The sequence below is a fragment of the Microcaecilia unicolor genome, chromosome 1, assembly GCF_901765095.1.
Source record: "Microcaecilia unicolor chromosome 1, aMicUni1.1, whole genome shotgun sequence".
In the NCBI taxonomy this organism is placed as follows: domain Eukaryota; kingdom Metazoa; phylum Chordata; class Amphibia; order Gymnophiona; family Siphonopidae; genus Microcaecilia; species Microcaecilia unicolor.
The window spans coordinates 731602933-731627109 of record NC_044031.1 but is presented as its reverse complement, the minus strand read 5'-3'; the positions used below and the strand labels follow the sequence as shown (position 1 = coordinate 731627109).

General features: G+C 43.9%; 1 protein-coding gene across 2 annotated transcripts in view; it reads left to right on the top strand.

Moving 5' to 3' along the window:
- ELL3 (elongation factor for RNA polymerase II 3) overlaps positions 1 to 24177 on the top strand; it is a 137515-nt gene that overhangs the window by 11940 nt on the left and 101398 nt on the right. For both annotated transcript variants that reach the window (XM_030189643.1, XM_030189642.1), the window contains exon 2: positions 17430 to 17483. In XM_030189643.1, coding sequence (XP_030045503.1) covers positions 17430 to 17483 — 54 coding nt within the window. The remainder of the gene's footprint in view (positions 1 to 17429; positions 17484 to 24177) is intronic.

The following is a 24177-nucleotide window of genomic DNA, read 5'->3' as shown; positions in this document are numbered from 1 at the left end:
ATAAGCACACAACTGTGGAACGCATTACCAAAAGCCTTGAAAACTACGAACGACCACCTAAACTTCCAAAAAACACTAAAAACTAACCTGTTTAAAAAGGCATACTCTACCGATCCAACATAAATGCCTCATCTTTGCAACACAACAATCGCTCGTGTATCCCACGGGCTTCATTCCTGAACGGGACGGTGCTGAAAGCCGACCGCGGCGTCCTCCCTGCTACGGGGCTGCGGCGCTTCCCTGACTGGACCTCAGCTCCCACCCGCACTCCGGACGGACGGTCTCACCTGGGAACTGGAGGGAGATCAGCCTGAGCTCAGGGCACCTCATGAGCATCCCATGTGCATCCTCACTGGACAGATCGGCGTTGAGTGTGGCTCCCTCCTAGCCTCAGGGTCGCAGCAGTGCCCCGACCGGACATTGGCGCCCACACACACCTTTGACATGTGGCATCCTTCCCAGACAGGTCGGTGTCGAGTGCGGCTCCCTCCAGCCAAAGGGTGCAGCGCTGCCCGACCGGACATCAGCGCCCACCCACACCCCAGCACTGCCAGCTTGGAGGCAGCGCCCCTACACACGCTGTGAAACGAGGGGAGCGCTGAACGGTTGGCCGCCCGCCTGCGGCTGCAGGGAGAAGTGGAGAGAGAGGACCGCCGCACACGAGGCTGCAGAGCAGGGAGGGCAGACGAGAAGAATATCCCTGACAGCAACCCCAAGGCGTGACAAGAGGACCTAGGCAGCATGCGACCAGACACCACGGCTCCACGCTACTCACAACGGCTGCGGTGGGAGCAGCCAGAGTCCCTGTGAGTAACAAGCGGGTGAAATTTTACTTGGGGAAAGCAATGCTTGGGACTGGTTGGCACAATTCAAAACCTCCAAACTGAACTGAAACTAACTTAAAGTGTGTGCTGCAAAACTGATCAGAAATCCTGAAGCAGGATCAGATCAAGAAGGAAACTCCCAACTTGAATTCTTTGTGATGCATGTATGATACCACCCTGTTAATTCCATGAAGGTGCACTGAAGTTGGAATCTTCCAACCTAAGTCCTTTGGGCTGCATATGTGACAGCCCCCTGCTAACTACCTGAAGGAGCTCTGAAGTCCTCCCCCTCCCCTCCACCTCCAGCCAAAGCCAATAACAATAGCCCTGAAGACTCTTTGGGCTAGGAGGGAGGGAAACATAAAGCTGCTAAGAAACAAAGAAAAGGAAATGACTGAACCTATAAGTCCCTTCTCCCTCACCCCCCTGCTCATTAACAAACTGCTATCACCTATTTATTGTTGTAAAACTGATGCAAGGGGACCTGGGGATATGTGCAGCTGTGAATGTCATGAAGGCCAGCTGAAATAACACACAAGATCAAAACACCAGACTCACACCAAAGAACAAAACTATTCCCACACATCCAGTCATCAGGAACAACCCCACTACTAGTCCACAGTGAACAGAAACCAAAATGAATACCCCCAAGCTACTCCTAATAATCTTCTTATCATTGATCCACTTTACCCTAACCACCCCTCTTGCAGACAGTAATATCATACGCATACTGCACAATCATCAAAGACTGATCAGACACACCACACCCCATCAAACAGACAACAACCTAAACAAAGGTAGAACACCAACATGTAGACAATCAACTCAGAATACACAGAAGGACTCAAACAAAATCACCCCAACTAAGAAACGAAAACTAATGAAAGTCCACATAACACCAAACGCAGAAGACCCATACCAAACAATCTAGGTGGGTTACATCAATGCCAGATCCACAGTAAACAAAACAGCAACACTAACAGACTGGATCATGGCAGAAGACCTTGACTTACTCTTCATCAGTGAAACCTTGATCCATGATCAAAAAGACCCCATAATCCTAGACCTGTGCCCTCCAGGATACAACATCACACACTGGACCAGAAAGGAAAAAAGAAGAGGAGGCATAGCACTAATCTGTCGATCTCACTTTACCACCGAAACCATCGCCGAGTCTGACACCCCAACTTGAAATCGCTTCAATCAGAATCCACAACAAAACCCTACACGATTACTTAAATTGTGTCTTGTTTTACAGACCTCCAGGTAATTGGAACGAAGGCCAGACCAACTTCATGGACTTCATTTCAAACACATGTGTGACCAACTCCAATGTACTAGTACTAGGAGACATCAACCTTCACTTAGAAGACCCAAACTCAATTATCGCACGAGAATGTAAGGAATTCCTTCACCTATGGAATCTCAAATGGCCACAACTGCAAGCAACCCACGTCAAATGGCACACACTTGATCTCATCTCACACAGTGGCGTTCCTAGGGGGGCTGACACCCGGGGCGGATCTCCGATGCGCCCCCCCCCCCGGGTGCAGTGCGACCACCCCCCCCCTGGCGAAAGGACACCCCCCCCCACACCACTGAAAGAACCCCCCCCCCACGGGTGCACGCCACTGAGGGGGTGCCGCGCGCCGGTCAGCTTCCTTCATTTCCATGCTCCCTCTGCCCCGGAACTGGTTACTTCCTATTCCGGGGCAGAGGGAGCATGGAAACGAAGGAAGCTGACCAGCGCGTGGCACCCCCCCCCAACGGCGTGCACCCGGGGCGGACCGTCCCCCCCCCCCCCCTTGGTACGCCACTGATCTCACACAAACTATCAACAGACCAGAACTTAACAATAACAGATATTAAATGGACAGAAACACCCTGGACTGATCATTACAAACTAAACTATCCCTACACTGGCGAAAGAAGGGAGTACAGCAAATCCAAGAACACACAACATACACATCAAGAGGTCACGTAGACACAAAAACATTCTGGCAACTGTTATACAACAATGAATGGACAGCACAAACAGAATCCACAGACTACCTCCTGGAATGGGATAAAAGATGTAAATACATACTAGATGAAATAGCACCCTTACGAACAAGAACGTCACGCAAGCACAGCTCGATACCATGGTTCAACGATGAACTGAAAAAGCTAAAAACACAAACCAGGCAACTTGAACAAGCATGGAAAAAAACAAAAGATGAACACACACTCAACACATGGAAACAATCACAAAGAAAATACAAATACACATTAAGACAGACCAAAAGATCATACTATAAAACTAAAATAGGAACAGATTACAAAGACACAAAGAAACTATATCAACTCGTGAACAAACTCCTAGATACCAACCTGGTCACTGCATGGAACAAAGACACCCCATCTGCAGACAAACTTGCTAAGTATTTCATTGAAAAAATTGTAAACCTATGCAACATGCTACCCCAAGGCAACACTGACATCGAAAACTTCCTAAACAAGCTGGACCCAATCATTGGAGAACACCCGGCTGACCGCACTTGGCTAAACTTCGCCCTCCTTACCGTCGATACTGTAGCACGGGCGCTCAGGAGGTTCACCAACACTCACTGTAAACTAGATACCTGCCCCAACTACTTACTGAAATCAGCCTCTGACCACTTCATAGTAGATCTCACACGCTACCTAAACTACATGCTTCAGTAAGGTCTCTTCCCGAAGGAAAAGGGCAATATTCTACTCAACCCGATACCAAAAGATACCACGAAAAAAGCAAATGAAATTACCGACTACCGACCAGTAGCATCCATCCCGTTGTCAGTCAAACTGATGGAAAGCATGGTAGCCAAACAACTAACAGACTATATAAACAGATTCTCAATATTACACGAATCACAGTCTGGTTTTCGCTCCCTCCACAGCATAGAAACAGTACTACTCATTCTCCTAGCCAAATTCAAGCAGGAAATAACAATAGGTAACAACATCCTCCTCCTCCAATTCGACATGTCTAGTGCATTTGATATGGTAAACCATAATATATTAAGATTACTTGACAAATTTGGGATTGCTGGCAACATACTTAACTGGATCAAGGGTTTCCTAACCACAAGAACGTATCAGGTAAAGTCAAAATCAAACATATCATCACCTTGGAAAGCAGATTGCGGAGTACCACAAGGATCACCGCTATCGCCGATCCTCTTCAACCTAATGATGACCCCACTAGCCAAGACCTTATCCAACCAAGGCCTTAACCCTTTCATCTATGCAGACGATGTCACTATATACATCCTTTACAGATCTACATTGAAAGAAATCGCTAACGAAATCAAGACCGGCTTGAATACCACGGACTCTTGGGCAAATGCATTTCAACTAAAACTCAATAAAGAAAAAGCTCACTGTCTTATCCTTTCATCCCAACACACCACAGACAATCCCACAACTATCAACACCCCAGACCACACCCTCCCTGTCTCAGACAGCCTGAAAATTCTCGGCGTTACGTTGGACCGCAACATAACACTTGAGAGCCAAGTAAAATCCACAACAAAGAAAATGTTGTACTCAATGTGGAAACTCAAACGCGTGAAACAATTCTTCCCGAGGGAAACATTTTGCAACCTGATACAATCAATGGTACTAAGCCATGTAGACTACTGCAATGGAATTTTTGCGGGATGCAAAGAACAAATCTTTAAAAAACTTCAGACTGCTCAAAACACGGCAGCAAGACTCATCTTCGGAAAAACACGATTTGAAAGCGCAAAACCCCTCCGTGAAAAACTACACTGGCTCCCAATCAAAGAACGCATTGCCTTCAAAATCTGCACTATGGTTCACAAAATTATCTACGGTGAAGCACTGGGTTACATGGAGGCGTATTTTTAAAGCACTTTGAGGCATATTTTCAAAGCACTTAGCCTCCCAAAGTTCCATAGAAACCTATGGAACTTAGCCTCCCAAAGTGCTTTGAAAATATGCCTCTTAGCCTTACAAAGTTCCATAGGAACTTTGTAAGGCTAAGTGCTTTGAAAATGAGCCCCATGGTCATTGGTTCACATTAAATGTATGATCCAATCTTCTATATACTAACATATAATTTACTGCAAGGCCCAGAACTTCCAAACCACAAAACAATCAAAAAGTTACCTCAGGTCAGTGATTTGTATTTCAGTAAGCTAGTTTTACATTCTAGACGGACTGTCAAACAGGAGTGGGGAGTACAGGACAGAAAGAACAGTAAGAAACATAGTAAGTTCATCAAGAAAAGCAGAAGGGTTTGGGGAAGAGGAGAGTGATAAATCTGGGCAATAAACAAAATGGAAGCTCCGGAAATAAGGTGAAGAACCCAAGCATCAGAATGGGAGAGGGTGGCAAGAGCTAAGGAGGCACAAAAGGAATTGCACCTACTTCCCCAGTTGGTGGATGGTTGATTATAGAATGAGAAATTGGAGGCAGGAGGTGATACTTTAACTAGGAGTGCGGCTTCACCTGGTCTACGCCAGGTTTCTGTGAGACAAAGTAGTTACTGACCATAGTTGGAAATAAGATCTGCAATCAAAAGCCCTTTATGGAGAAGAGAGTGGGTGTTAAGCAACCCTACATTGATGGGAGGATTGGTGGCCACAGTAGCAAGAAAGGGATCTAGGTGTCGTCGTTGATGATACATTGAAACCTTCTGCTCGGTGTGCTGCTGTGGCTAAGAAAGCAAATAGAATGTTAGGTATTATTAGGAAAGGAATGGAAAACAAAAACGAGGATGTTATAATGCCTTTGTATCGCTCTATGGTGCGACCCCACCTCGAATATTGTGTTCAATTCTGGTCGCCGCATCTCAAAAAAGATATAGTGGAATTAGAAAAGGTACAGAGAAGGGCGACGAAAATGATAAAGGGGATGGGACAACTTCCCTATGAAGAAGGCTAAAGCGGCTAGGGCTGTTCAGCTTGGAGAAAAGGCGGCTGAGAGGAGATATAATAGAGGTCTATAAAATAATGAGTGGAGTTGAACGAGTAGATATGAAGCGCCTGTTTACGCTTTCCAAAAATACTAGGACTAGAGGGCATGCGATGAAGCTACAATGTAGTAAATTTAAAATGAATCAGAGAAAATATTTCTGCACTCAACGTGTAATTTGTTGGATTATTTGTAGTAAATAATTAGCAGATTTTAGTACACACAGCTTCAGCTTTAGAAATGTTAATTTCTTTCTTCATCTCTCTCTCATTCACCCCTGAATAATTCACTGCTGAGTCACTTTAAAGTTGAAGTAACAAAACATCTGTTTACTCACAGTTTGTAGTTAGATTATAATCAGACAGGCTTTTATATACATATTACTATACATTTGTATTATCAGCTCCTTCCATGTGCTTAGATGGTAATGGATGCTCACACCACCATAGATCCTCTCAGGTTAGGAGAGATCATGAGCTCCATGTGCTCCATGTGCTGCATGTGCTGCATCTAACCCCCAACAGGAAGTTGCATAGCTGTGTGACCTCTCTAAGTAATTCACATCAGAGGTCACAGAGTAATCACAGAGAAATAATAGGTGACAGGCAATGCATGTAAAAATACAATTACATTCCAACAAACCCCTTCTCATGCATAACTGTCATGCAATTATTTATTCATACAAAGTCCAAGCTTTATACGCAGATTCACAAAATGTTCTCTGGGTAACGGTTTGGTCATGATGTCAGCTGTCATCTCACTGGTGTGACAATAGTGTAGACTGATGACCCCTTCTTTCGCCAACTCTCGCACGTTGTGGTATTTCGTTGCGATGTGCTTGGTGCGTGACTGAACCTTGTCATTCTGTGACAGTCGGATGCAGCTCTGATTATCTTCCATTATCTGGATTGGTCTCTTTTCAGCTATTCCAAAATCCAGCAAAAGTTTTTCAATCCACATCAGTTCTCTGCACGCTTCCGATACGGCCACGTATTCAGCTTCTGTAGAAGACAGACTCACAATACTTTGTTTATGACTGGCCCATGAAATGTGTACATTTCCATACATAAACACATATCCACTTGTGGATTTATAATCAGAATGATCCCCTGCCCAATCTGAATCACAGTAACATATTAGTTTTGGATTACTATTGGCTGAAATCTTTAATTTACAATCAATGGTACCCTTTAAATACCTTACCATCCTTTTAACTGCAGTCCAATCTGATTTGGTAGGTGAGCTGACCCTTCTGCTCAAAATTCCTACTGCATTTGCTATATCAGCCCTGTATGTGGTAGCTAGATATAAAAGCTTACCTATGGCTGATCTATATTGGATGTTATCTGGTAAAGGTTCTCTTACTGTTTCATCCTTCAGAAAATCAGTGATCATGGGAGTGCTTACAACTTGGGCATCTTGCATACCTAAACTTTCAATAAGCTCATTTATTTTCTGCTTCTGGCTTAGAAGATAAGAACCATCATTTTGTTTCTCAATTTCTATACCAAGATAGTATGACACATTACCAAGTTCTTTTATCTCAACATTGTGGTTTAAACACTTTACAATGTCCTTGTACTCTTGCTCACTTTTGCTTGCAATGAGCAGATCATCAACAAAAGCTAAAATGTATGCATATTGTCCATTTGTGCACCTAGTGTACAAGCATTTATCTGCTTCACCTTGCTTAAATCCTAAATTTGTCAATATTTCATGCAATTTTTCATTCCAACATTTTGCACTTTGCTTTAATCCATAAAGACCTTTGTTTAATTTACACACTAGCTGTCTTTGTTTTGTATTTATGAAACCTGTTGGTTGTTCCATGTACAAGTCTTCAGTTATATCTCCGTGAAGAAATGCTGTTTTCACATCAATGTGTTTGACTTGCATGCCTTTTGAGACTGCAATGCTCAGAAGTGTTCTGATTGTCGTGTGTTTCACTACAGGTGCAAACACTTCATCAAAATCTTCTCCATATTTTTGAAGATATCCCTTTGCGACTAATCTGGCTTTATACCTTTCCACTTTTCCTTGTGCATTCCTTTTTAACTTGAATACCCATTTGCATCTGTAGGGGTATTTCCCTGTGATCTAGCCTATGCTGGTCTGGGCCTATACAAGCCTATGACATCTTGGTATAATAAGATGGCTGCTGCAACATCTCTGTGTCAGCAAGATCCAGCTTCAACTTGTGGAAAATCACTGACAGGCTTGCTAAAGCCAAGGACAGTCTGTGTTCTAAACACCCCCTTCTATCACCCTGAGAACAGAGTAGGGAGGCAGACATGGCTCCAGAAGTTACCATTCTCCAAGGTCACAAAACAAAGAACTCTTCTTGCCCATGTACTGAACTGGACATGATCATGATTGGTTTCTACCGTCACCTGACCGAGAGGGACGGGGAAAGCGGGAACAGAAGTGAGTCGGAGACCCTTGGAAGAGGGGCAACTGGTAAGAGGACCTGAGAGATCCAGCAAGGCTCGGGGGGAGCCAGAGACTTTGTATGATACCAACATCGTGACCTGCATCCTGGTGCAAATACCTGTGGCAGAGATATTGGCTCTGATAACCAAAGGAGTGACGGGAACCTACATGGGCTAATAAAGACCTGCACTACCTAAGACACCGACAGCTAAAATAGCGTCTGGGGAGATTCTGCTCCGGTCTTATCTGAAGCCGTCATCACGACAGCGTGGTAAGATCACAGTGATATATTTCCTGGTCTGGGGTTAGGCAGTGGTTTTATCTAAGTACGACTGGTTTATGTCAGCTCTTGGTCAGGGAAAGCAGCTAATGTGTATTTTGCATAAGATGTGATAAGTTTCATAAGGATTATTAGGTTATCATTTGTACTGTTCTAATCATTACTGTACTTAGTCTCAGGATAATCAGAGTGTAGTTTAGACAATATATTTTCGGTAGTGCTCATATCAGTAAGGGATATTTTTATTGCATAAGCTAGCGCAGAGTATTTCTATTTTCTTATCCATAATAAAGCTAATATATATATCTATCAGCTGTGTCTTTCTTTTTCACTCTACACACCAAAACACCTGGAGAGGTGCCAGAAGCAAGATTCCTGTATCTCACCCTAGACAGAGCTAGTGAGTCTGTTAGGCAGACTTATGCATCAGGGAATCTTGGTATAAGTAATCTGTGGGTACTTGTTGCCCTAGGTATTATTTATCTCACCCTACACATCCTATAGCTTTCTTGCCAGGAGGTAATTTTGTAAGAATCCAAGTATTATTTTTATCCAATGCATCAATTTCTTCTTGTGCAGCTTTATGCCATTCAGCAGCTTCTTCTGCTGGCATTTTCTCAATCTCATCCCATGTTAAGGGCTCTTGAGCTTCTGCTGACTTTGTTAGGTAAGACAGTCTTGGGGGTGGAACACCTTTGTTTTCCCTGGATGAGCGTCTGACAACAGGTTGGTCTGACCTTTCCGCATCCTCTAAATCTGAGAGTTCTTCTCCAATTGATTCCCCTTCTCCAACTGTACTGTCTTCTTCAATGATCCTTTCTGTGTCTGCTTCCTCTGCCTGTTCCTCGTTAGATACAGGTGAGTTGCTTTCAGACATCTGCCTTGGTATGGCATTTATATACACTGGCATGTCTATTATGGTTCTAGTTTCATATTCTGGATGATAAGGCTCATCTGGGATAATCCAGCCTTTATCAACCCTTTTGTTTTCATCAAAATATGTAACATGTCTTATGCCAACAATGCCAGTTTTCAGATTCAAAATTCTATATCCTTTGTGTCCTGGAGCATAGCCAACTAAAATGCCCCTTTCTGTTGTGGAATCCAGCTTATGCCTTCTTTGCTTTGGTTCATGAGCATATGCTGTACTTCCAAATGTTCTTATGTGTGACAGGTTTGGCTTCCTACCATGCCATGTCTCATGTGGTGTGCGCTCAGCGCCTTTAGTTGGCATTCTGTTTTGTAGGTACACTGCTGTGAGAATGGCTTCCCCCCATAGTCTTTTAGGGAGATTGCTATCTGACAGCATACATCTGGTCATTTCCACAAGTGACCTAAATTTTCTCTCTGCAACAGAATTTTGCTCTGGTGTATAAGCTACTGTTGTGATATGCTGAATGCCTTCTTGTTCTAGAAATGTGCGCATGCTTTGTGAAGTGAACTCACCACCATTGTCGGTCTGAAGAACCTTTGGTTTTCTTTCAAATTTATTGCTCACCATGGCTACGTATTTCTTCAGCATGTCTGTGACTTGACTTTTTTCTTTCAGCAAATAGGCCACACAATATCTAGAGAAATCATCCAAGAATATCAGCACAAATCTGTTATTTCCCAATGATGGGATATTAAACGGTCCACATAAGTCACTGTGTATTAAGTCCAGTACTTTATTACTCCTATTTCCTGTGTATGCAGGAAATGAGGGTCTCACACCTTTTTGAGTAACACAGTCTATGCATTTCTCAATTTTGCCAGCATCTGCACTTATCTGAATGCCGGTGGCTAGTTGCTTACTGTAAAGATCCTGGATCACCTTAGAATCACGATGTCCCAGGCGGCGATGCCAGATTTCCAGACTACATTTACCATCATTCTTCCTTACTTGCGCCATATGTGAGGCTTCACCTGAAATGCTCAGTTTATAAACATCATTATGCATAAAAGCTTCAGCATACACTTCATCATTTTTAGAGATTGTGCACTTACTGTTTTCAAAATGAATCACAAATCCCTTCTTATCTAATGTAGATACACTAAGCATATTGCAAACTGCTTGGGGAATATACAAGACATCACTTACAGGAATTTCTTTAACTTCATTAGACACTTTGCATTTTAAGAATCCAATACCTTTTGCTTGGATCTTAGCAGTCCCTGCGTTTGCAGTTTTAAGAATACCTTCCTCTGGACACATTTCCTGAAAGAAATCTTTACAATTGGTTAAATGGCATGTGCTCCCCGAATCCAAAATCCAAGTACTTTCATTTGAATTATTATTTACCATAGTCAAAGATTTTTCTGCCATTAGAAAGCCCTTGTGTTTATCTTTGTCCTTCATACATTTCCTGGTTTGAAAATTCTTTAGTTCCATTGGCTTAGGTGAGCTAGAGGGAGTGTTTTGTGTTTCCTTACACCATTTAGATACATGTCCCTCCTTTCCACATGAGTAGCAAATCAGCTTGCCCTTGGGTGGAGTTTTCCCATAGCTCCGCCTTCCTCTGTTCTTTGCCAAGAAATTTGTTTCATTTCTCTCTGACTTGCTTTGAGAACACATCTCCTCAGAATCATTTATTATGCATTCCTGCCTTAGTTTTGATGTTGCCTGTTCAAAAGATTGCCCTTCAATGGCCTCATTTACAGACCTAAAAACATCAAACTTCTTTGATAGTGAGGTAAAAAGAAATGCTCTTTTCAATGCATCACACATGGGAATTCCAGAAAGTTCTAACTTTTGAAATGAAGACATAAGATGCATAATGTGATCATTACATTTACTTTTATCCCTTAATTTGGTTTCATTCAACTCTGCCAACCAAATTGGTTGCTGCTTTGCATATGTAGTTGCATACATAGTTCTCAGTTTATATAAAATGTCCTTTGGTGTATCTTTTCCCTCCACTAATATGGCTTGTTTCTCTGAGAGAGCTTCCAAAAGCATGCACTTCACATAATAGTTTGCATTGTCCCATTCAGCCATATTTTCAGCTGTTCTGTCTTGGTCTAAGCATATATTTAATCCTTTTGCTCGAAGGAGACATATGAATCTTAGTTCCCACTGCTGATAATTAAACTCAGTTAATTTAGGCACCTTGAGAGAATAGAACAATGGTGAATTTCTTCCCTCAGCCATTTTCTTAGCCTTCTGTCTGCTGTGTGGGGGGAGAGAGAGACAGACTGAATCTTTCCTTTAAAACTTAAGAGAAAAATGTGGCCTTTTTTTTCTGCCTGGTAATATTTCTCTTCTTTTTCAATTCCTGGGCCTGGGCCCATAACCCTTTTGTTGGATTATTTGTAGTAAATAATTAGCAGATTTTAGTACACACAGCTTCAGCTTTAGAAATGTTAATTTCTTTCTTCATCTCTCTCTCATTCACCCCTGAATAATTCACTGCTGAGTCACTTTAAAGTTGAAGTAACAAAACATCTGTTTACTCACAGTTTGTAGTTAGATTATAATCAGACAGGCTTTTATATACATATTACTATACATTTGTATTATCAGCTCCTTCCATGTGCTTAGATGGTAATGGATGCTCACACCACCATAGATCCTCTCAGGTTAGGAGAGATCATGAGCTCCATGTGCTCCATGTGCTGCATGTGCTGCATCTAACCCCCAACAGGAAGTTGCATAGCTGTGTGACCTCTCTAAGTAATTCACATCAGAGGTCACAGAGTAATCACAGAGAAATAATAGGTGACAGGCAATGCATGTAAAAATACAATTACATTCCAACATAATTAAACTCTGGAATTCATTGCCAGAGAATGTGGTAAAGGCAGTTAGCTTAGCGGAGTTTTAAAATGGTTTGGACAGCTTCCTAAAGAAAATGGCCATAGACCATTATTAAATGGACTTGGGGAAAATCCACTATTTCTGGGATAAGCAGCATAAAATGTTTTGTACATTTTTATGGGATCTTGCCAGGTATTTGTGACCTGGATTGGCCACTGTTGGAAACAGGATGCTGGGCTTGATGGACCTTTGGTCTTTCCCAGTATGGCAATACTTATGTACCAACAGAAATACATCCGAATCAACACGAACGTACCTAAATCTGCACTACCCAAGCTGCAAAGGACTCAAATACAAATCAACTTACGCATCCAGTTTTTCCTGCATCAGCACACAACTGTGGAACGCATTACCAAAAGACTTGAAAAGCACATACGACCACTTACACTTTAGAAAGACACTTAAGACCCACCTGTTTAAAAAGGCATACCCTACCGATCCAACGTAAATGCCTGATCTCTGCGACACAATAACACTCAAGTTCTTAATGGTCATCATATAATCCTCCCGTCGTACGATTCCTTTATGTGGTCTTACCACATGAACCTTATCCTACCACATCATCACCGTGTATTTGTTTATTCCGGAGTCTGCAAACAGCTCTCCGGCACTATGTAAGCCACATTGAGCCTACAAAGAGGTGGGAAAATGTGGGATACAAATGTATCAAATAAATAAGATAATTGTGGATACTCTATGTTGGTTTTGGCTTGCTTTTAACCTTTTCACCCTTTTCTTTCAATGAAAACTTATAACGTCCAGCTAGTGATTGTTCCAGTATGTTTTATTATGGCAATCAGTATTCACATCATCATTTTTTCTTATGTCTGTCACTGGTTATTTTTTTTTAATGGATTGTGAGCAGTCTATTTTTATGTCACCGTTGGACTGGTAAGTTTCATTGAAAGAACATGATAGTTGAAGCTATTGCCTTCTTTTTGAATGTGTAGTCACATATGAATGTGTAGTCTCATTTGCTGTAACCCTTAAATATTTGTTGACTAAGGATCTTATGGAAAAGGGGGCTTTTCTCTATGTTGTGTGTCTGGGGAAAAAAAGCTCTTTGTTGAATAAGACCCCAAAAATGTTAAAAAGCACTTTGGCTAATCCAGTAGCTGAGTGGCAGTACCTTTTGGATGATCTGAGTTTTGATTCCCAGGTAAGTCTTCTCTTGCCCAGGTTGGCAGAGGGTAGACATGCTGCAGAGGGGAGGAAGGAGGAGTACCAGCCATTGTGAAACAGTGACACCTAGTGGCTGGATTTAGGGAGGCGGTTTGAGAATAAGGGAGAAGGTCGGACAACAGGCAGGGGCAGGGTAGTGAAGTGGAGGGAAAGATGCCAGACCGCGGACAGGGAGCAGACGTGGAGGCATGCTTGTAAGTCCTTCATTATAGCCAATGTCTCAGTTGGCTCCATTGAGATGTATTGTAACAATGCAGATGATACTGATGATAACAATGTCTTGGATGTTTTGATTGACTGACATAGATTATGATTGATGACAATATACAAATACAGGGGAATGTTGTTTTAAATCAGAGTACAGTACTATATAACTATATCCCAAGTGCACTCCGATTATAAATATACAAACTTTTTAATATAACAGCGCAAAAACATCCAATTACATTTTTAAATCACACACACGTATTTTGCAGGGTTCCCATGTACCCATAATCCAACCCTTATTACACAAACTCAATGAAGATGGCTCACAGTCATTCGGCACAACCTATTCAGTCGTTAATTATACCGAGCGGGTCTCATAATTGTCCAAAAGTTCAATCAAAAGCGGGACCCTGACCCGCTACCTAATGATGTCCAAACCTGCAAAGACACTGGTGCTCAGTTTTTTCGTTGATTCAGAGATTATTCGTCACTTGTATCATCCAACTCCTATGAGTCACGGGTCACTTTGGCGGGTACTGGAACGCCACAAAACCAAAAATCCATGCTAAAGAGGAACGGCAATGAATAAATCCTTGCTCTTTAGCACGGATTGTTGGTTTTGTGGCATTCCAGTACCCGCCAAAGTGACCCATTGACTCATAGGAGTTGGATGATACAAGTGACTAATAATATCTGAGTCAACAACAAAAAAAACTGAGCACTGGTGTCTTTGCAGGTTTGGGCATCATTAGGTAGCGAGTCAGGGTCCCGCTTTTGATTGAACTTTTGGACAATTATGACACCTGCTTGGTATAATTAACGACTGAATAGGTTGTGCCGAATGACTGTGAGCCATCTTCATTGAGTTTGTGTAATAAGGGTTGGATTATGGGTACATGGGAACCCTGCAAAATACGTGTGTGTGATTTAAAAATGTAATTGGATGCTTTTGCGCTGTTATATTAAAAAGTTTGTATATTTATAATCGGAGTGCACTTGGGATAGGTTATGATTGGCCAGTTTATACATATCAACGTTTAATGTTTTAAAGAATGTTTTAGTGTATGATTGAACTTCACATCATGTAAAAAAAACATTGGGCTTATTCTTGAGCCTGTTTTTGAACTGACATCGCTCGTTTTGGTGTCTTTTTTTTTTTTTTTTTAAAGGCAAAACGCACTTGTTTTTCCACAACTACCTGATAACACTGGGAGGAGGAAAGCTGGGGGTGTGAATGTGCCAGGTTACAGTCAGAAAGACAGAGCTATGGGGGGGGGGCTGTTTCCAGTAGGGGGGAGCATTTCAGAGAGAGAGCTATGGGAGGTGTGCGCTGGAGGGGGAGGCTGAGTGAAAGGGAGTGGTGGGGGTGTGTGTGTGTGAGTGAGAGATCTATCAATGTATGTGTTGGGGGGGGGGGGGGTTGAGAGAGGTCTATTGGGGTGTGTGCATTGTGGGGGGGGGGGGGAGTTTCAGCTATGGTGAGAATGTTCTGTGAAGGTCCAGAAAGTGGGATGAAGAGAGAAATGAGGGTCTTGCTGGGGAAGGAAGATTGTGTCTGGGGAGAGGTTCAAGCTACGTTGGGGAATGAGGCTGCCAGAAAGGGGGAGGGGGGTTGAGCCTGAGCAGGGAGAGAGCTGTGAGGTGTCAAGCCTGAGGCAGGGAGAAACCAGGCCTTTATGATGGGGTATCCATCTTGTAGGGGTGTCAAATACAAGCTTCTTTTTGCCTCTACCTTCCACTACTCCAGTCTGAAGACTTGGAATGCTCTACCTTTTGTACCTAAAATCGCAAACTGATCACCATCTTTTCAAGAAGTTGCTGAAAACGTTTCTTTTTGAAAAAAACATACTCCATTAGTAATTCTGCTGTTTATTCATCCTACTTGTTGCTAGCGTTTTTTCCTTATTCTTCTGTAAAATTCATGTGCTGTACTTCTCTTCTTTTGTAATTCATGTAAGCCACATTGTGCCTGTATTTGTGGGAAAATGTGGGGTAGAAATGAACCACAAATAAATACAATAAAGAAAATTAAAATAAAAAAATGCAGAACTTAGTTGTGTACAGAATTTGCAAAATATTTGTGCAGCATTTTTAATTTTTTTTGCACAGAATTCTTCCACTTTTCACCACTGCCACAGCAGGGCAACAGATCTGAGATCACTGTAGGACAAGGGTGCTCATTGTCGGTCCTCGAGGCAGTGGCATAGCCAAGGGTGGGCCCAGGCCCACCCACTTTGGGCTCAGGCCCACCCAGTAGCAGCACACCTATGATCCCCAAGCCCCACCAGCCAAGAACTCCTAACAACTGCCCCTCCTGCATACCTTGTAAATAGCAGATCTTCACCTGCAGCAAGCAGCGACTGATATGGTACTGTTCGCACCAACCCCACAGCCTTCCCCCTGATGTATTCCCGCCTATGCGGAAGCAGGAAGTTGCATCAGAAGGAAGGCTGTGGGACCAACATGAGCTGTATGTATTAGTTGTTGCTCGCTGCCGGTGAAAATCTGCTACTTAAAAGGTATGACTGGGAGGGGGAGATGTTTGAGAGACCATATGGCATGCAGGCGACAGAGGGAGAGACCAAATCACTTGTGGGACAGGGTGGAGTTCTTCTGCCCACCCATCTTAGGCCTAGGCCCACCCAAAATTGGATATCTGGCTACACCCCTGCCTCGAGGTCTGCAACCCAATTGGGTTTTCAGGATTTCTGCAATGAATATGCATGAGATCTATTTGCATGCACTACTATTCATTTCTGTAGTGCTACTAGGCATACGCAGCGCTGTATGCATTATATGCAGGTACTTTCTCTGCCCCTAGAGGGCTCAAAATCTAAGTTTTTGTGCCTGGGGCAATGGCGGGTTAAGTGATTTGTCCAAGGTCACAAGGAACTTCAGTGGGAATTGAACCCAGGTCTCCAGGATCAAAGCCCGCAGCGGGCTACTCCTCCACTCCATAGATCTCATGGATATTCATTGTGGAAATCCTGAAAACCTGACGGTTGTGGACCTTGAGGACGAACATTGAGCACCCCTGCTGTAAGAAATATTTGAGAGGATCATACCTGGGATGTCTGCAGTACCACTAAATGTGAATGCATGCATATGACTGATGTAATTAGGTACTGCACTGCAGGGGCATAGCCAGACACCCAATTTTTGGGTGGGCCTGGTCCCAAGATGGGTGAGCAGAAGAACTCTGCCTTGTCCCCCAAGTGATTTGGTCTCTTCCTCTCTTGCCTGCATGCCATATGATCTCTCAAACATCCCTCCTCCTCTGCATACCTTTTAATTAGCAGATTTTCACCGGTGGCGAGTAGCAGCTAATACACACTGCTCATGTTGACCCCACATACTTCCCTCTGATGCAACTTCCTGTTTCTGCATAGGCAGAAATACATCAGAGGGAAGGCTGTGGGGCTGCTGCAGGTGAAGATCTGCTATTTAAAAGGAATGCAGGAGAGACAATTGTTGGGAGTTTGACTGGTGGGGCTTGGGGATCCCTGCCAGCCACATTATAGGTGTGCTGCTACTGGGTGGGCCTGAGCCCAAAGTGGGTGGGCTCAGGCCCACCCGGGCCCGCCCTTGGCTACGCCACTGCTGCACTGCTTGTGAGCAGAAAACAGAACCTGGATTTTGGCCATCGGGATTGAGCCTGCGGGTGTATAAAACTGGTGTATAACATATGTGCCTGAGGCTAATTGTTCATGTTTCCATAACCCTTACCACACCTGATTTGTTCCCATTACAGGATTCTGGATGCCAGCTGTCTCGGCCAGTGATCTCATTCCAGGGGAGCCAGGGGGTGAGTACCAAGGAACTTTCCAAGGGAATGAGAGACAGAATCCGAAATAACTCTTCAGTGCGTGTGCTGGTCTGTGTTCTTTTCAGTCTCTGTGCCAGCAGGGTCCTTCCTTCTCCCTCTCATTACTTAAGAGAGGTGGGAGCTTGGGCTCTACAGCCACCTTTTCACTCAAGTCTGTGATATATTATTCCTCAGACGACTGAGGAACTTAGAAAGTTAATTTCATTTTGCAAGCCTGGGTGCACGCTCAGCTGGGCACATCTATGTTGAAACATGGCAGATAAAGGCCAAATGACCCATCCAGTCTGCCCATCCTCTGTAACCCCCAATTCTACCTGTTCGTAAGCGATCCCACATGCTTATCCCATGCCTTTTTAAATTCTGGAACAGTCCTCTACTCCACCACCTCCACCGGGAGGCCATTCCATGCCTCCACCACCCTTTCTGTGAAATAATACTTCCTTAGGTTACTCCTAAGCCTATTCCCTCTTAACTGTGTCGTATGCCCCCTCATTCCAGAGCTCTCCTTCATTTGAAAAAGGCTCTCTTCCTGCACATAAATGCCCTTAAGATATTTAAACGTTTCTATCATGTCTCCTCTCTCCCTCCTCTCTTCCAGCGTATACATGTTGAGGTTCATAAGCCCTGCCCCTATAATTTTTGCATTCAAGACCGTTTACTAATTTCGTAGCCGCCCTCTGGACTGACTCCATCCTGTTTATATCTTTTCGTAGGTGTGGTCTCCAGAACTGCACGCAGTACTCCAAATGGGGCCTCACCAGAGACTTAGTGGAGCTACCTTTAGCAGGGATCCCTTACCGATGGATATCTGATACAGCATTAACATAAGAACATAAGAGTAGCCATACTGGGTCAGACCAATGGTCCATCTAGCCCAGTATCCTGGTTTCCAAACAGTGGCCAAGCCAGGGCACAAATACCTGGCAGAAATCCAAATTGTGGCAACATTCCATGTAGAACCCCAAATAATAGCAAGGTTCTGGAATCCTAAAGAGTAACAAGATTCCATGCAGAATCTGAAAGAGTAACAACATTCCATGCTACAAATCCCAGGGCAAGCAGTTGCTTCCCATGTCTGTCTCAATAGCAGGCTATGGACCTTTCCTCCAGGAATTGGTCCAAACCTTTTTTTAAACCCAGATACACTAACTGTTGTTACCACATCCTCCGGCAAAGAGTTCCAGAGTTCAACGATTCGTTGAGTGAAAAAAATATTTCCTCCTATCTGTTTTAAAAGAATTTCCATGTAACTTCCTCGAGTGTCCCCTAGTTTTTGTACTTTTTGGAACGAGTAAAAAAAAAAATGAATTTACTTCTACTCGTTCTACGCCACTCAGGGTTTTGTAGACCTCAATCATATATTCCCTCAGCTGTCTCTTTTCCAAGCTGAAGAGCCCTAACCTCTTTAGCCTTTCCTCATACAAGAGGAATTCCCTCCCTTTTATCATTTTAGTTGCTCTTCTTTGAACCTTTTCTAATGCCACTATATCTTTTCTGAGAAACGGCGACCAGAACTGAACGCAGTAAAGGTGCGGATGCACCATAGAGCGATACAAAGGCTTTCGTATAGCTTGTTGTAATGACTATTTGTTGCAGTTTTAAGAACAGTGGCCCCGATATTCAGCTGGTAGCAGCCGGCATTAAACCCAAATATTCGATGCTGGTGTAACAAAAGGGACCAATTTTTTAAAATTCCAAAACAGCATAGAAATATCAGTAAATCATTCACACTAAGGCCAAAAAGACAGGATTCTTAGGAATAAGATCAAGAGTGGACACAGTAGACCTGAGATATAAGTACAGAGATATTGATTGATTCTAGCTAATCCTCCTGCTTTAATAATTCTAATCTTTCAGCAGTCCTGCAGCAAACTATAACAGTGGTGTGGGCAAATAGACCGCTGGACAGACTGACATGCTCAATCATCTGTTGAAAGGCATATAAGTTTGTCCATTGAAAAGGCGTTACCCTAGCTATGTTTTTGTATATTGACCTTTATTTTTGCGCCTTCGAGTGGATTAACACAGCCACCACTTAGTACATAAGTACATAATTAAAGAAATGTACAGTGCGTTCTCGCTATTTGTGCAGATATAGTTCCAAACAAATTGCACAAACCGTGAAACTTCAAAAGGTGGTACATTATTTCTATGGGAAATACAGAGTTAGGTTCCTGCCAAACTCTGGTTTCATGAAAACGCGAAAAGTGAAATGTTGCTCCTATGAGTAATACAGGGTTAGGTTCCAGCTTGCATTTTTGTCAGGCAATTAAAAAAAAAAAAAAAAACTACATACTGAACCAAGTACTGTATACTGAATGCAAGTGATTTATTTACAGTAACATTAAAGGGCTCATTTTCAAAGCACTTAGACTTACAAAGTTGCATAGGTTACGTGAAGGCGTATTTTCAAAGCACTTAGACTTACAAAGTTATATAGTAATCTATGGAACTTTGTAAGTCTAAGTGCTTTAAAAATAAGCCTCTAAGGAACTTTGTAAGTCTAAGTGCTTTGAAAATACACCTCCATGGGGCTAATTTTCGAAACAGAAAAACGTTCAAAAAGGGGGACAAAATGGCAATTGGGCATTTTTTTTTTTTTGCAAAACATCCAAATCACTATTTTCAAAACCCATTTTTAAAACTTTTTTCTATGCAGTTCATCTGCAGCATTTCCAAATCACAAGAGGGCGTGTTGGGGACGGGATTTGGGCGTTCCCAGAACTTGGACATTTTTCTGCTCTAATGGAACAAAGCAAAACAGTCCAGGGCTAAAAGTTAGACATTTCGGTCTAGACCTGGTTTAATCATGACTAAGTCACAAAAAGGTGCCCTAAATGACCAGATGACCACTGAAGGGATTAAGGAATGACCCCCCCCCCTTACTCCCCTAGTGGTCACTGACCCACCTCCACCCCTCAAAGATATGAAAGAAACAGTACATACCAGCCTGTGTGACACCTTCAGATGTTGCGGCCAGTCCCTGGAGTAGCCTAGTGGTCGGTGCAGAGAAGGAGACCCAGGCCCATATCCCACTAGTAACACAGTGACTCTACTTCTTTCAGTTCTGATATAAATGCCAGCAAAGCAAAAGCGAAAGAAAGAACTTGTTTTAAAATGTGCATGTCCGTGAATAGCCAGGAACGCAGCGTGAAAGGCGACTTGTTGTTTACACGTACATGTCCGCAAATCTGCAGAACTGTAAATCTTGAATGAATGTATAGCTACAGTGCACTTTAATAACAGAAGTTACTGAAGCTGGGCTTTGAATTCAAGGATGATTGCCCTTGAGCCCTGACCACATCATCCCAGTGTTTTCCAGGCCACATGGGTTCATCTTGGGATTGGGTTTGGCACTCTGGACCAGAAAATCCTCTCAGGACCATAGCTAGCTACGTGCAGGCAGTGGCGTTCCTAGGGGGGCTGACACCCGGGGCAGATCGCCGATGCACCCTGCCCCCCGGGTGCAGCACCCCCCCCCCGGGTGCACGCCGCTGGGGGGATGCCGCGCGCGCGCCTGTCCTCCGTTGTTCCATGCTTCTTCTCTGCCCCGGAACAGGAAGTAACCTGTTCCAGGGCAGAGAAGAAGCATGGAACAACGGAGGACAGGCGCGCGCGGCACCCCCCCCCCCCCCCAGCGGCGTGCACCCGGGGTGGACCGCACCTACCGCCCCCCATAGGAACGCCACTGCGTGCAGGCACAGGGCACAAGGAAAGCGAGGGCCATCAAAACTGTGCCCTGCCCATTGACCTTCCTTGCTCAGCCTTGACATGGTGGGCGAGGTGGGAGCATTTGGGGACGTGGCACACAGGGCGCATTTCAGGGTTTTTACGCTCCCGCCTCCTCTGTGCTTTGATCCAGACTACATATTTGCCGTAGCATTCAGCTTCACAGGATTTTCTACTGCTTCGGTTAGCAGATACAAAGCTGGCACAGTCTGACTGCACACTGCCTGATTTACTGGTTGACTGTGATGCTGTGGGTGCTGCAGGGAAAGCCAACTTCTTGCTGGGATTAAGATCTGAGGAAGACAGGGCAGCCCATTGATTCAGAGGGTGAATCAAATCCTGACCTGGAAAAGATTCTGTAACAGAATGCACCCCAAGCAACTTGAAATATTGAAAACAGTGATGTCATGCGAATAATGTGTCCAAAACTGATTTACTATCTCTGTGAGCGACATTAGGTTTGTTCATAATCATTTTTTAGACATCGCACCACATTAGAACATCAACTTTCCTAGCAAGAATTCTTCTCGTTTGTCGCCTGCCTTTGGTCAGTCTTCCTGCCTCTCCCATTTAGATTTGGCTTCTCTCTGAATTTCTCTGGTACTGGTCATAATTTTGTATGATCTATGCATACTCTGTAGAACTGTGTGAAATGTACCTGAATCCTCCTTTCTGCGTCTCCAATTTCCTGCAGCTTTCCCTTTTAAACCTGACACCGTGTGGTGTTTATCTTGGCATATCTCTGAGCCTGTGACCTTTCAATTCTGAAAGCAGTTGATACTATGGTCTATCTCCACACACTTGTATGAAACAGGAACTTGGGTTCGCCTACTCTATTCTTCTTTCATCTCCTGCTTCAAGCACAGCTGGTGTGAGGACCTGTAAGGATTCTTGCACCAATGTCACTAGCCCAGGATGCCCCTGCAAGGAGGACCTGTACCAAGTTAGAATAGAGTGAAAGTGCAAACCACCTGATTATAGCTTCCCCCTTCTGGAATGGCTGCAGTGGTACCGCCTACCCTTATATAAGTCAGAGACCCCCTAGCTTGTGGTGGAGAAGCAGGAAGTCTTCCTTGACTTTTGAATTGTGTCCAGTGCAGTGGCGTAGCCAAGGGTGGGCCCAGGCCCATCCACTTTGGGTTCAGGCCCACCCAATAGCAGCACATCTCTAATGTGGCTGGCATGGATTCCCAAGTCCCACCAGCCGAAAACTCCCAACTGTCCCTCCTGCATACCTTTTAAATAGCAGATCTTTGCCTGCTACAAGCAGCGACTGATACATACTGTTCGCACCGGCCCTGCAGCCTTCCCTCTGATGTATTCCTGCTTATGGAGAAACAGGAAACTGTATCAGAGGGAAGGCTGTGGGGACAACATGAGCACTGTGTATTAGTTGCTGCTGGTTGCCAGCAAAACTCTGCTATTTTAAAGGTATACATAGTAACATAGTAGATGACGGCAGAAAAAGACCTGCATGGTCCATCCAGTCTGCCCAAGACAAACTCATATGTGTATACCTTACCTTGAATTTGTACCTGTCCTTTTCAGGGCACAGACCATATAAGTCTGCCCAGCAGTATTTCCTGCCTCCCAACCACCAGTTCCGCCTCCCATCACCGGCTCTGGTACAGACTGTACAAGTCTGCCCTCCCCTATCCTCTCCTCCCAATCACTACCCCCTCTTCCCCCACCTGCTCCGCCACCCAATTTCAGCTAAGCTTCTGAGGATCCATTCCTTCTGAGGGGTATGTTTGAGAGACCATATGGCATGCAGGCAAGAGAGAGACCAAATTACTTGTGGGACAAGGCAGAGTTCTTCTGCCCACCCATCTTGGGCCCAGGCCCACCCAAAATTGTGTGTCTGGCTACGCCCCTGGTCCAGTGTGAAGTGAACGTGACAGGACAGCAGGTTTACTCATCTGTGTCTGCTGCTTTACTGATAAGTGGAGCAACTTGGCCCTCAAGCTGAAGGGATAAAGAAGAGAAGTCCCACTCAGGGACCGAACAGCAGGAGGATGTACAGTGTACAAGATTATCCCTATTGGGAAGAATCTGAGTTGAAGTGGATCCTGGAAGGGCGAGACTGGGTGTTTCTCAGAAGGCAATAGATGTGCTCCCTTTACTCCAAAAGATTGATCATTATTGAAAGGGATCACAGATACAGACAAGGGCGGACAGACACCCCCCCCCCCCCCATGGCAGTAGGGGGCCCACTCTCTCCTAGCTTCAATCTAATTTAATCATTTTTGTTAGGTAGTGGTTAAGGGCCCATGGCTCTTATTGCCCAAGGACTCAGAACACTGTCAGTCCACCCCTGGACACAGATAAGGAGAGAGTGTGGAACATTACAAAGTTTACACAGCAGACCAACAATTGTAGAAGATATTAGCAAGGACTTTAATTCAACCAAATAAATAACTTATGCCTGACCTGGCCACGTTTCGCCTTAAAGCTGTGTCGGAGGCAAAATGACAGAGCTAAAATCAAAAGAGCACTGTGATAGTGTGAGTTGTGGTTGGCTACAGCAGTGTTTCTTGAGTCCGGTCCTGGAGTACCCCTTGCCAGTTAGGTTTTCAGGATATCCACAATGAATATTCATTATATGCATGAGAGATTGCATATAATGGAGGTATTTTATTTATTTATTTATTGCATTTGTATCCCACATTCCCCCACCTATTTGTAGGCTCAATGTGGCTTACATAGATTTGTTGACATTGTCATATCAGGATATCAGATACAGTTAGTAATGTGTAGCGATCAAGAAGGGAAGAGGGAAGAAGGGAGGGAGTGAATTGGATAGCTGTATAAGGTAAGCTTTCATAGTTGAGAGGGTTGGTGAGGTGAGTTAAAAAGGTTGTGGGTGCTCATTGTAGGCCTTGTTGAAGAGGAATGTATGCAAATCAAGTTCATGCATACTCATTGTGAATATCCTAAAAAACCT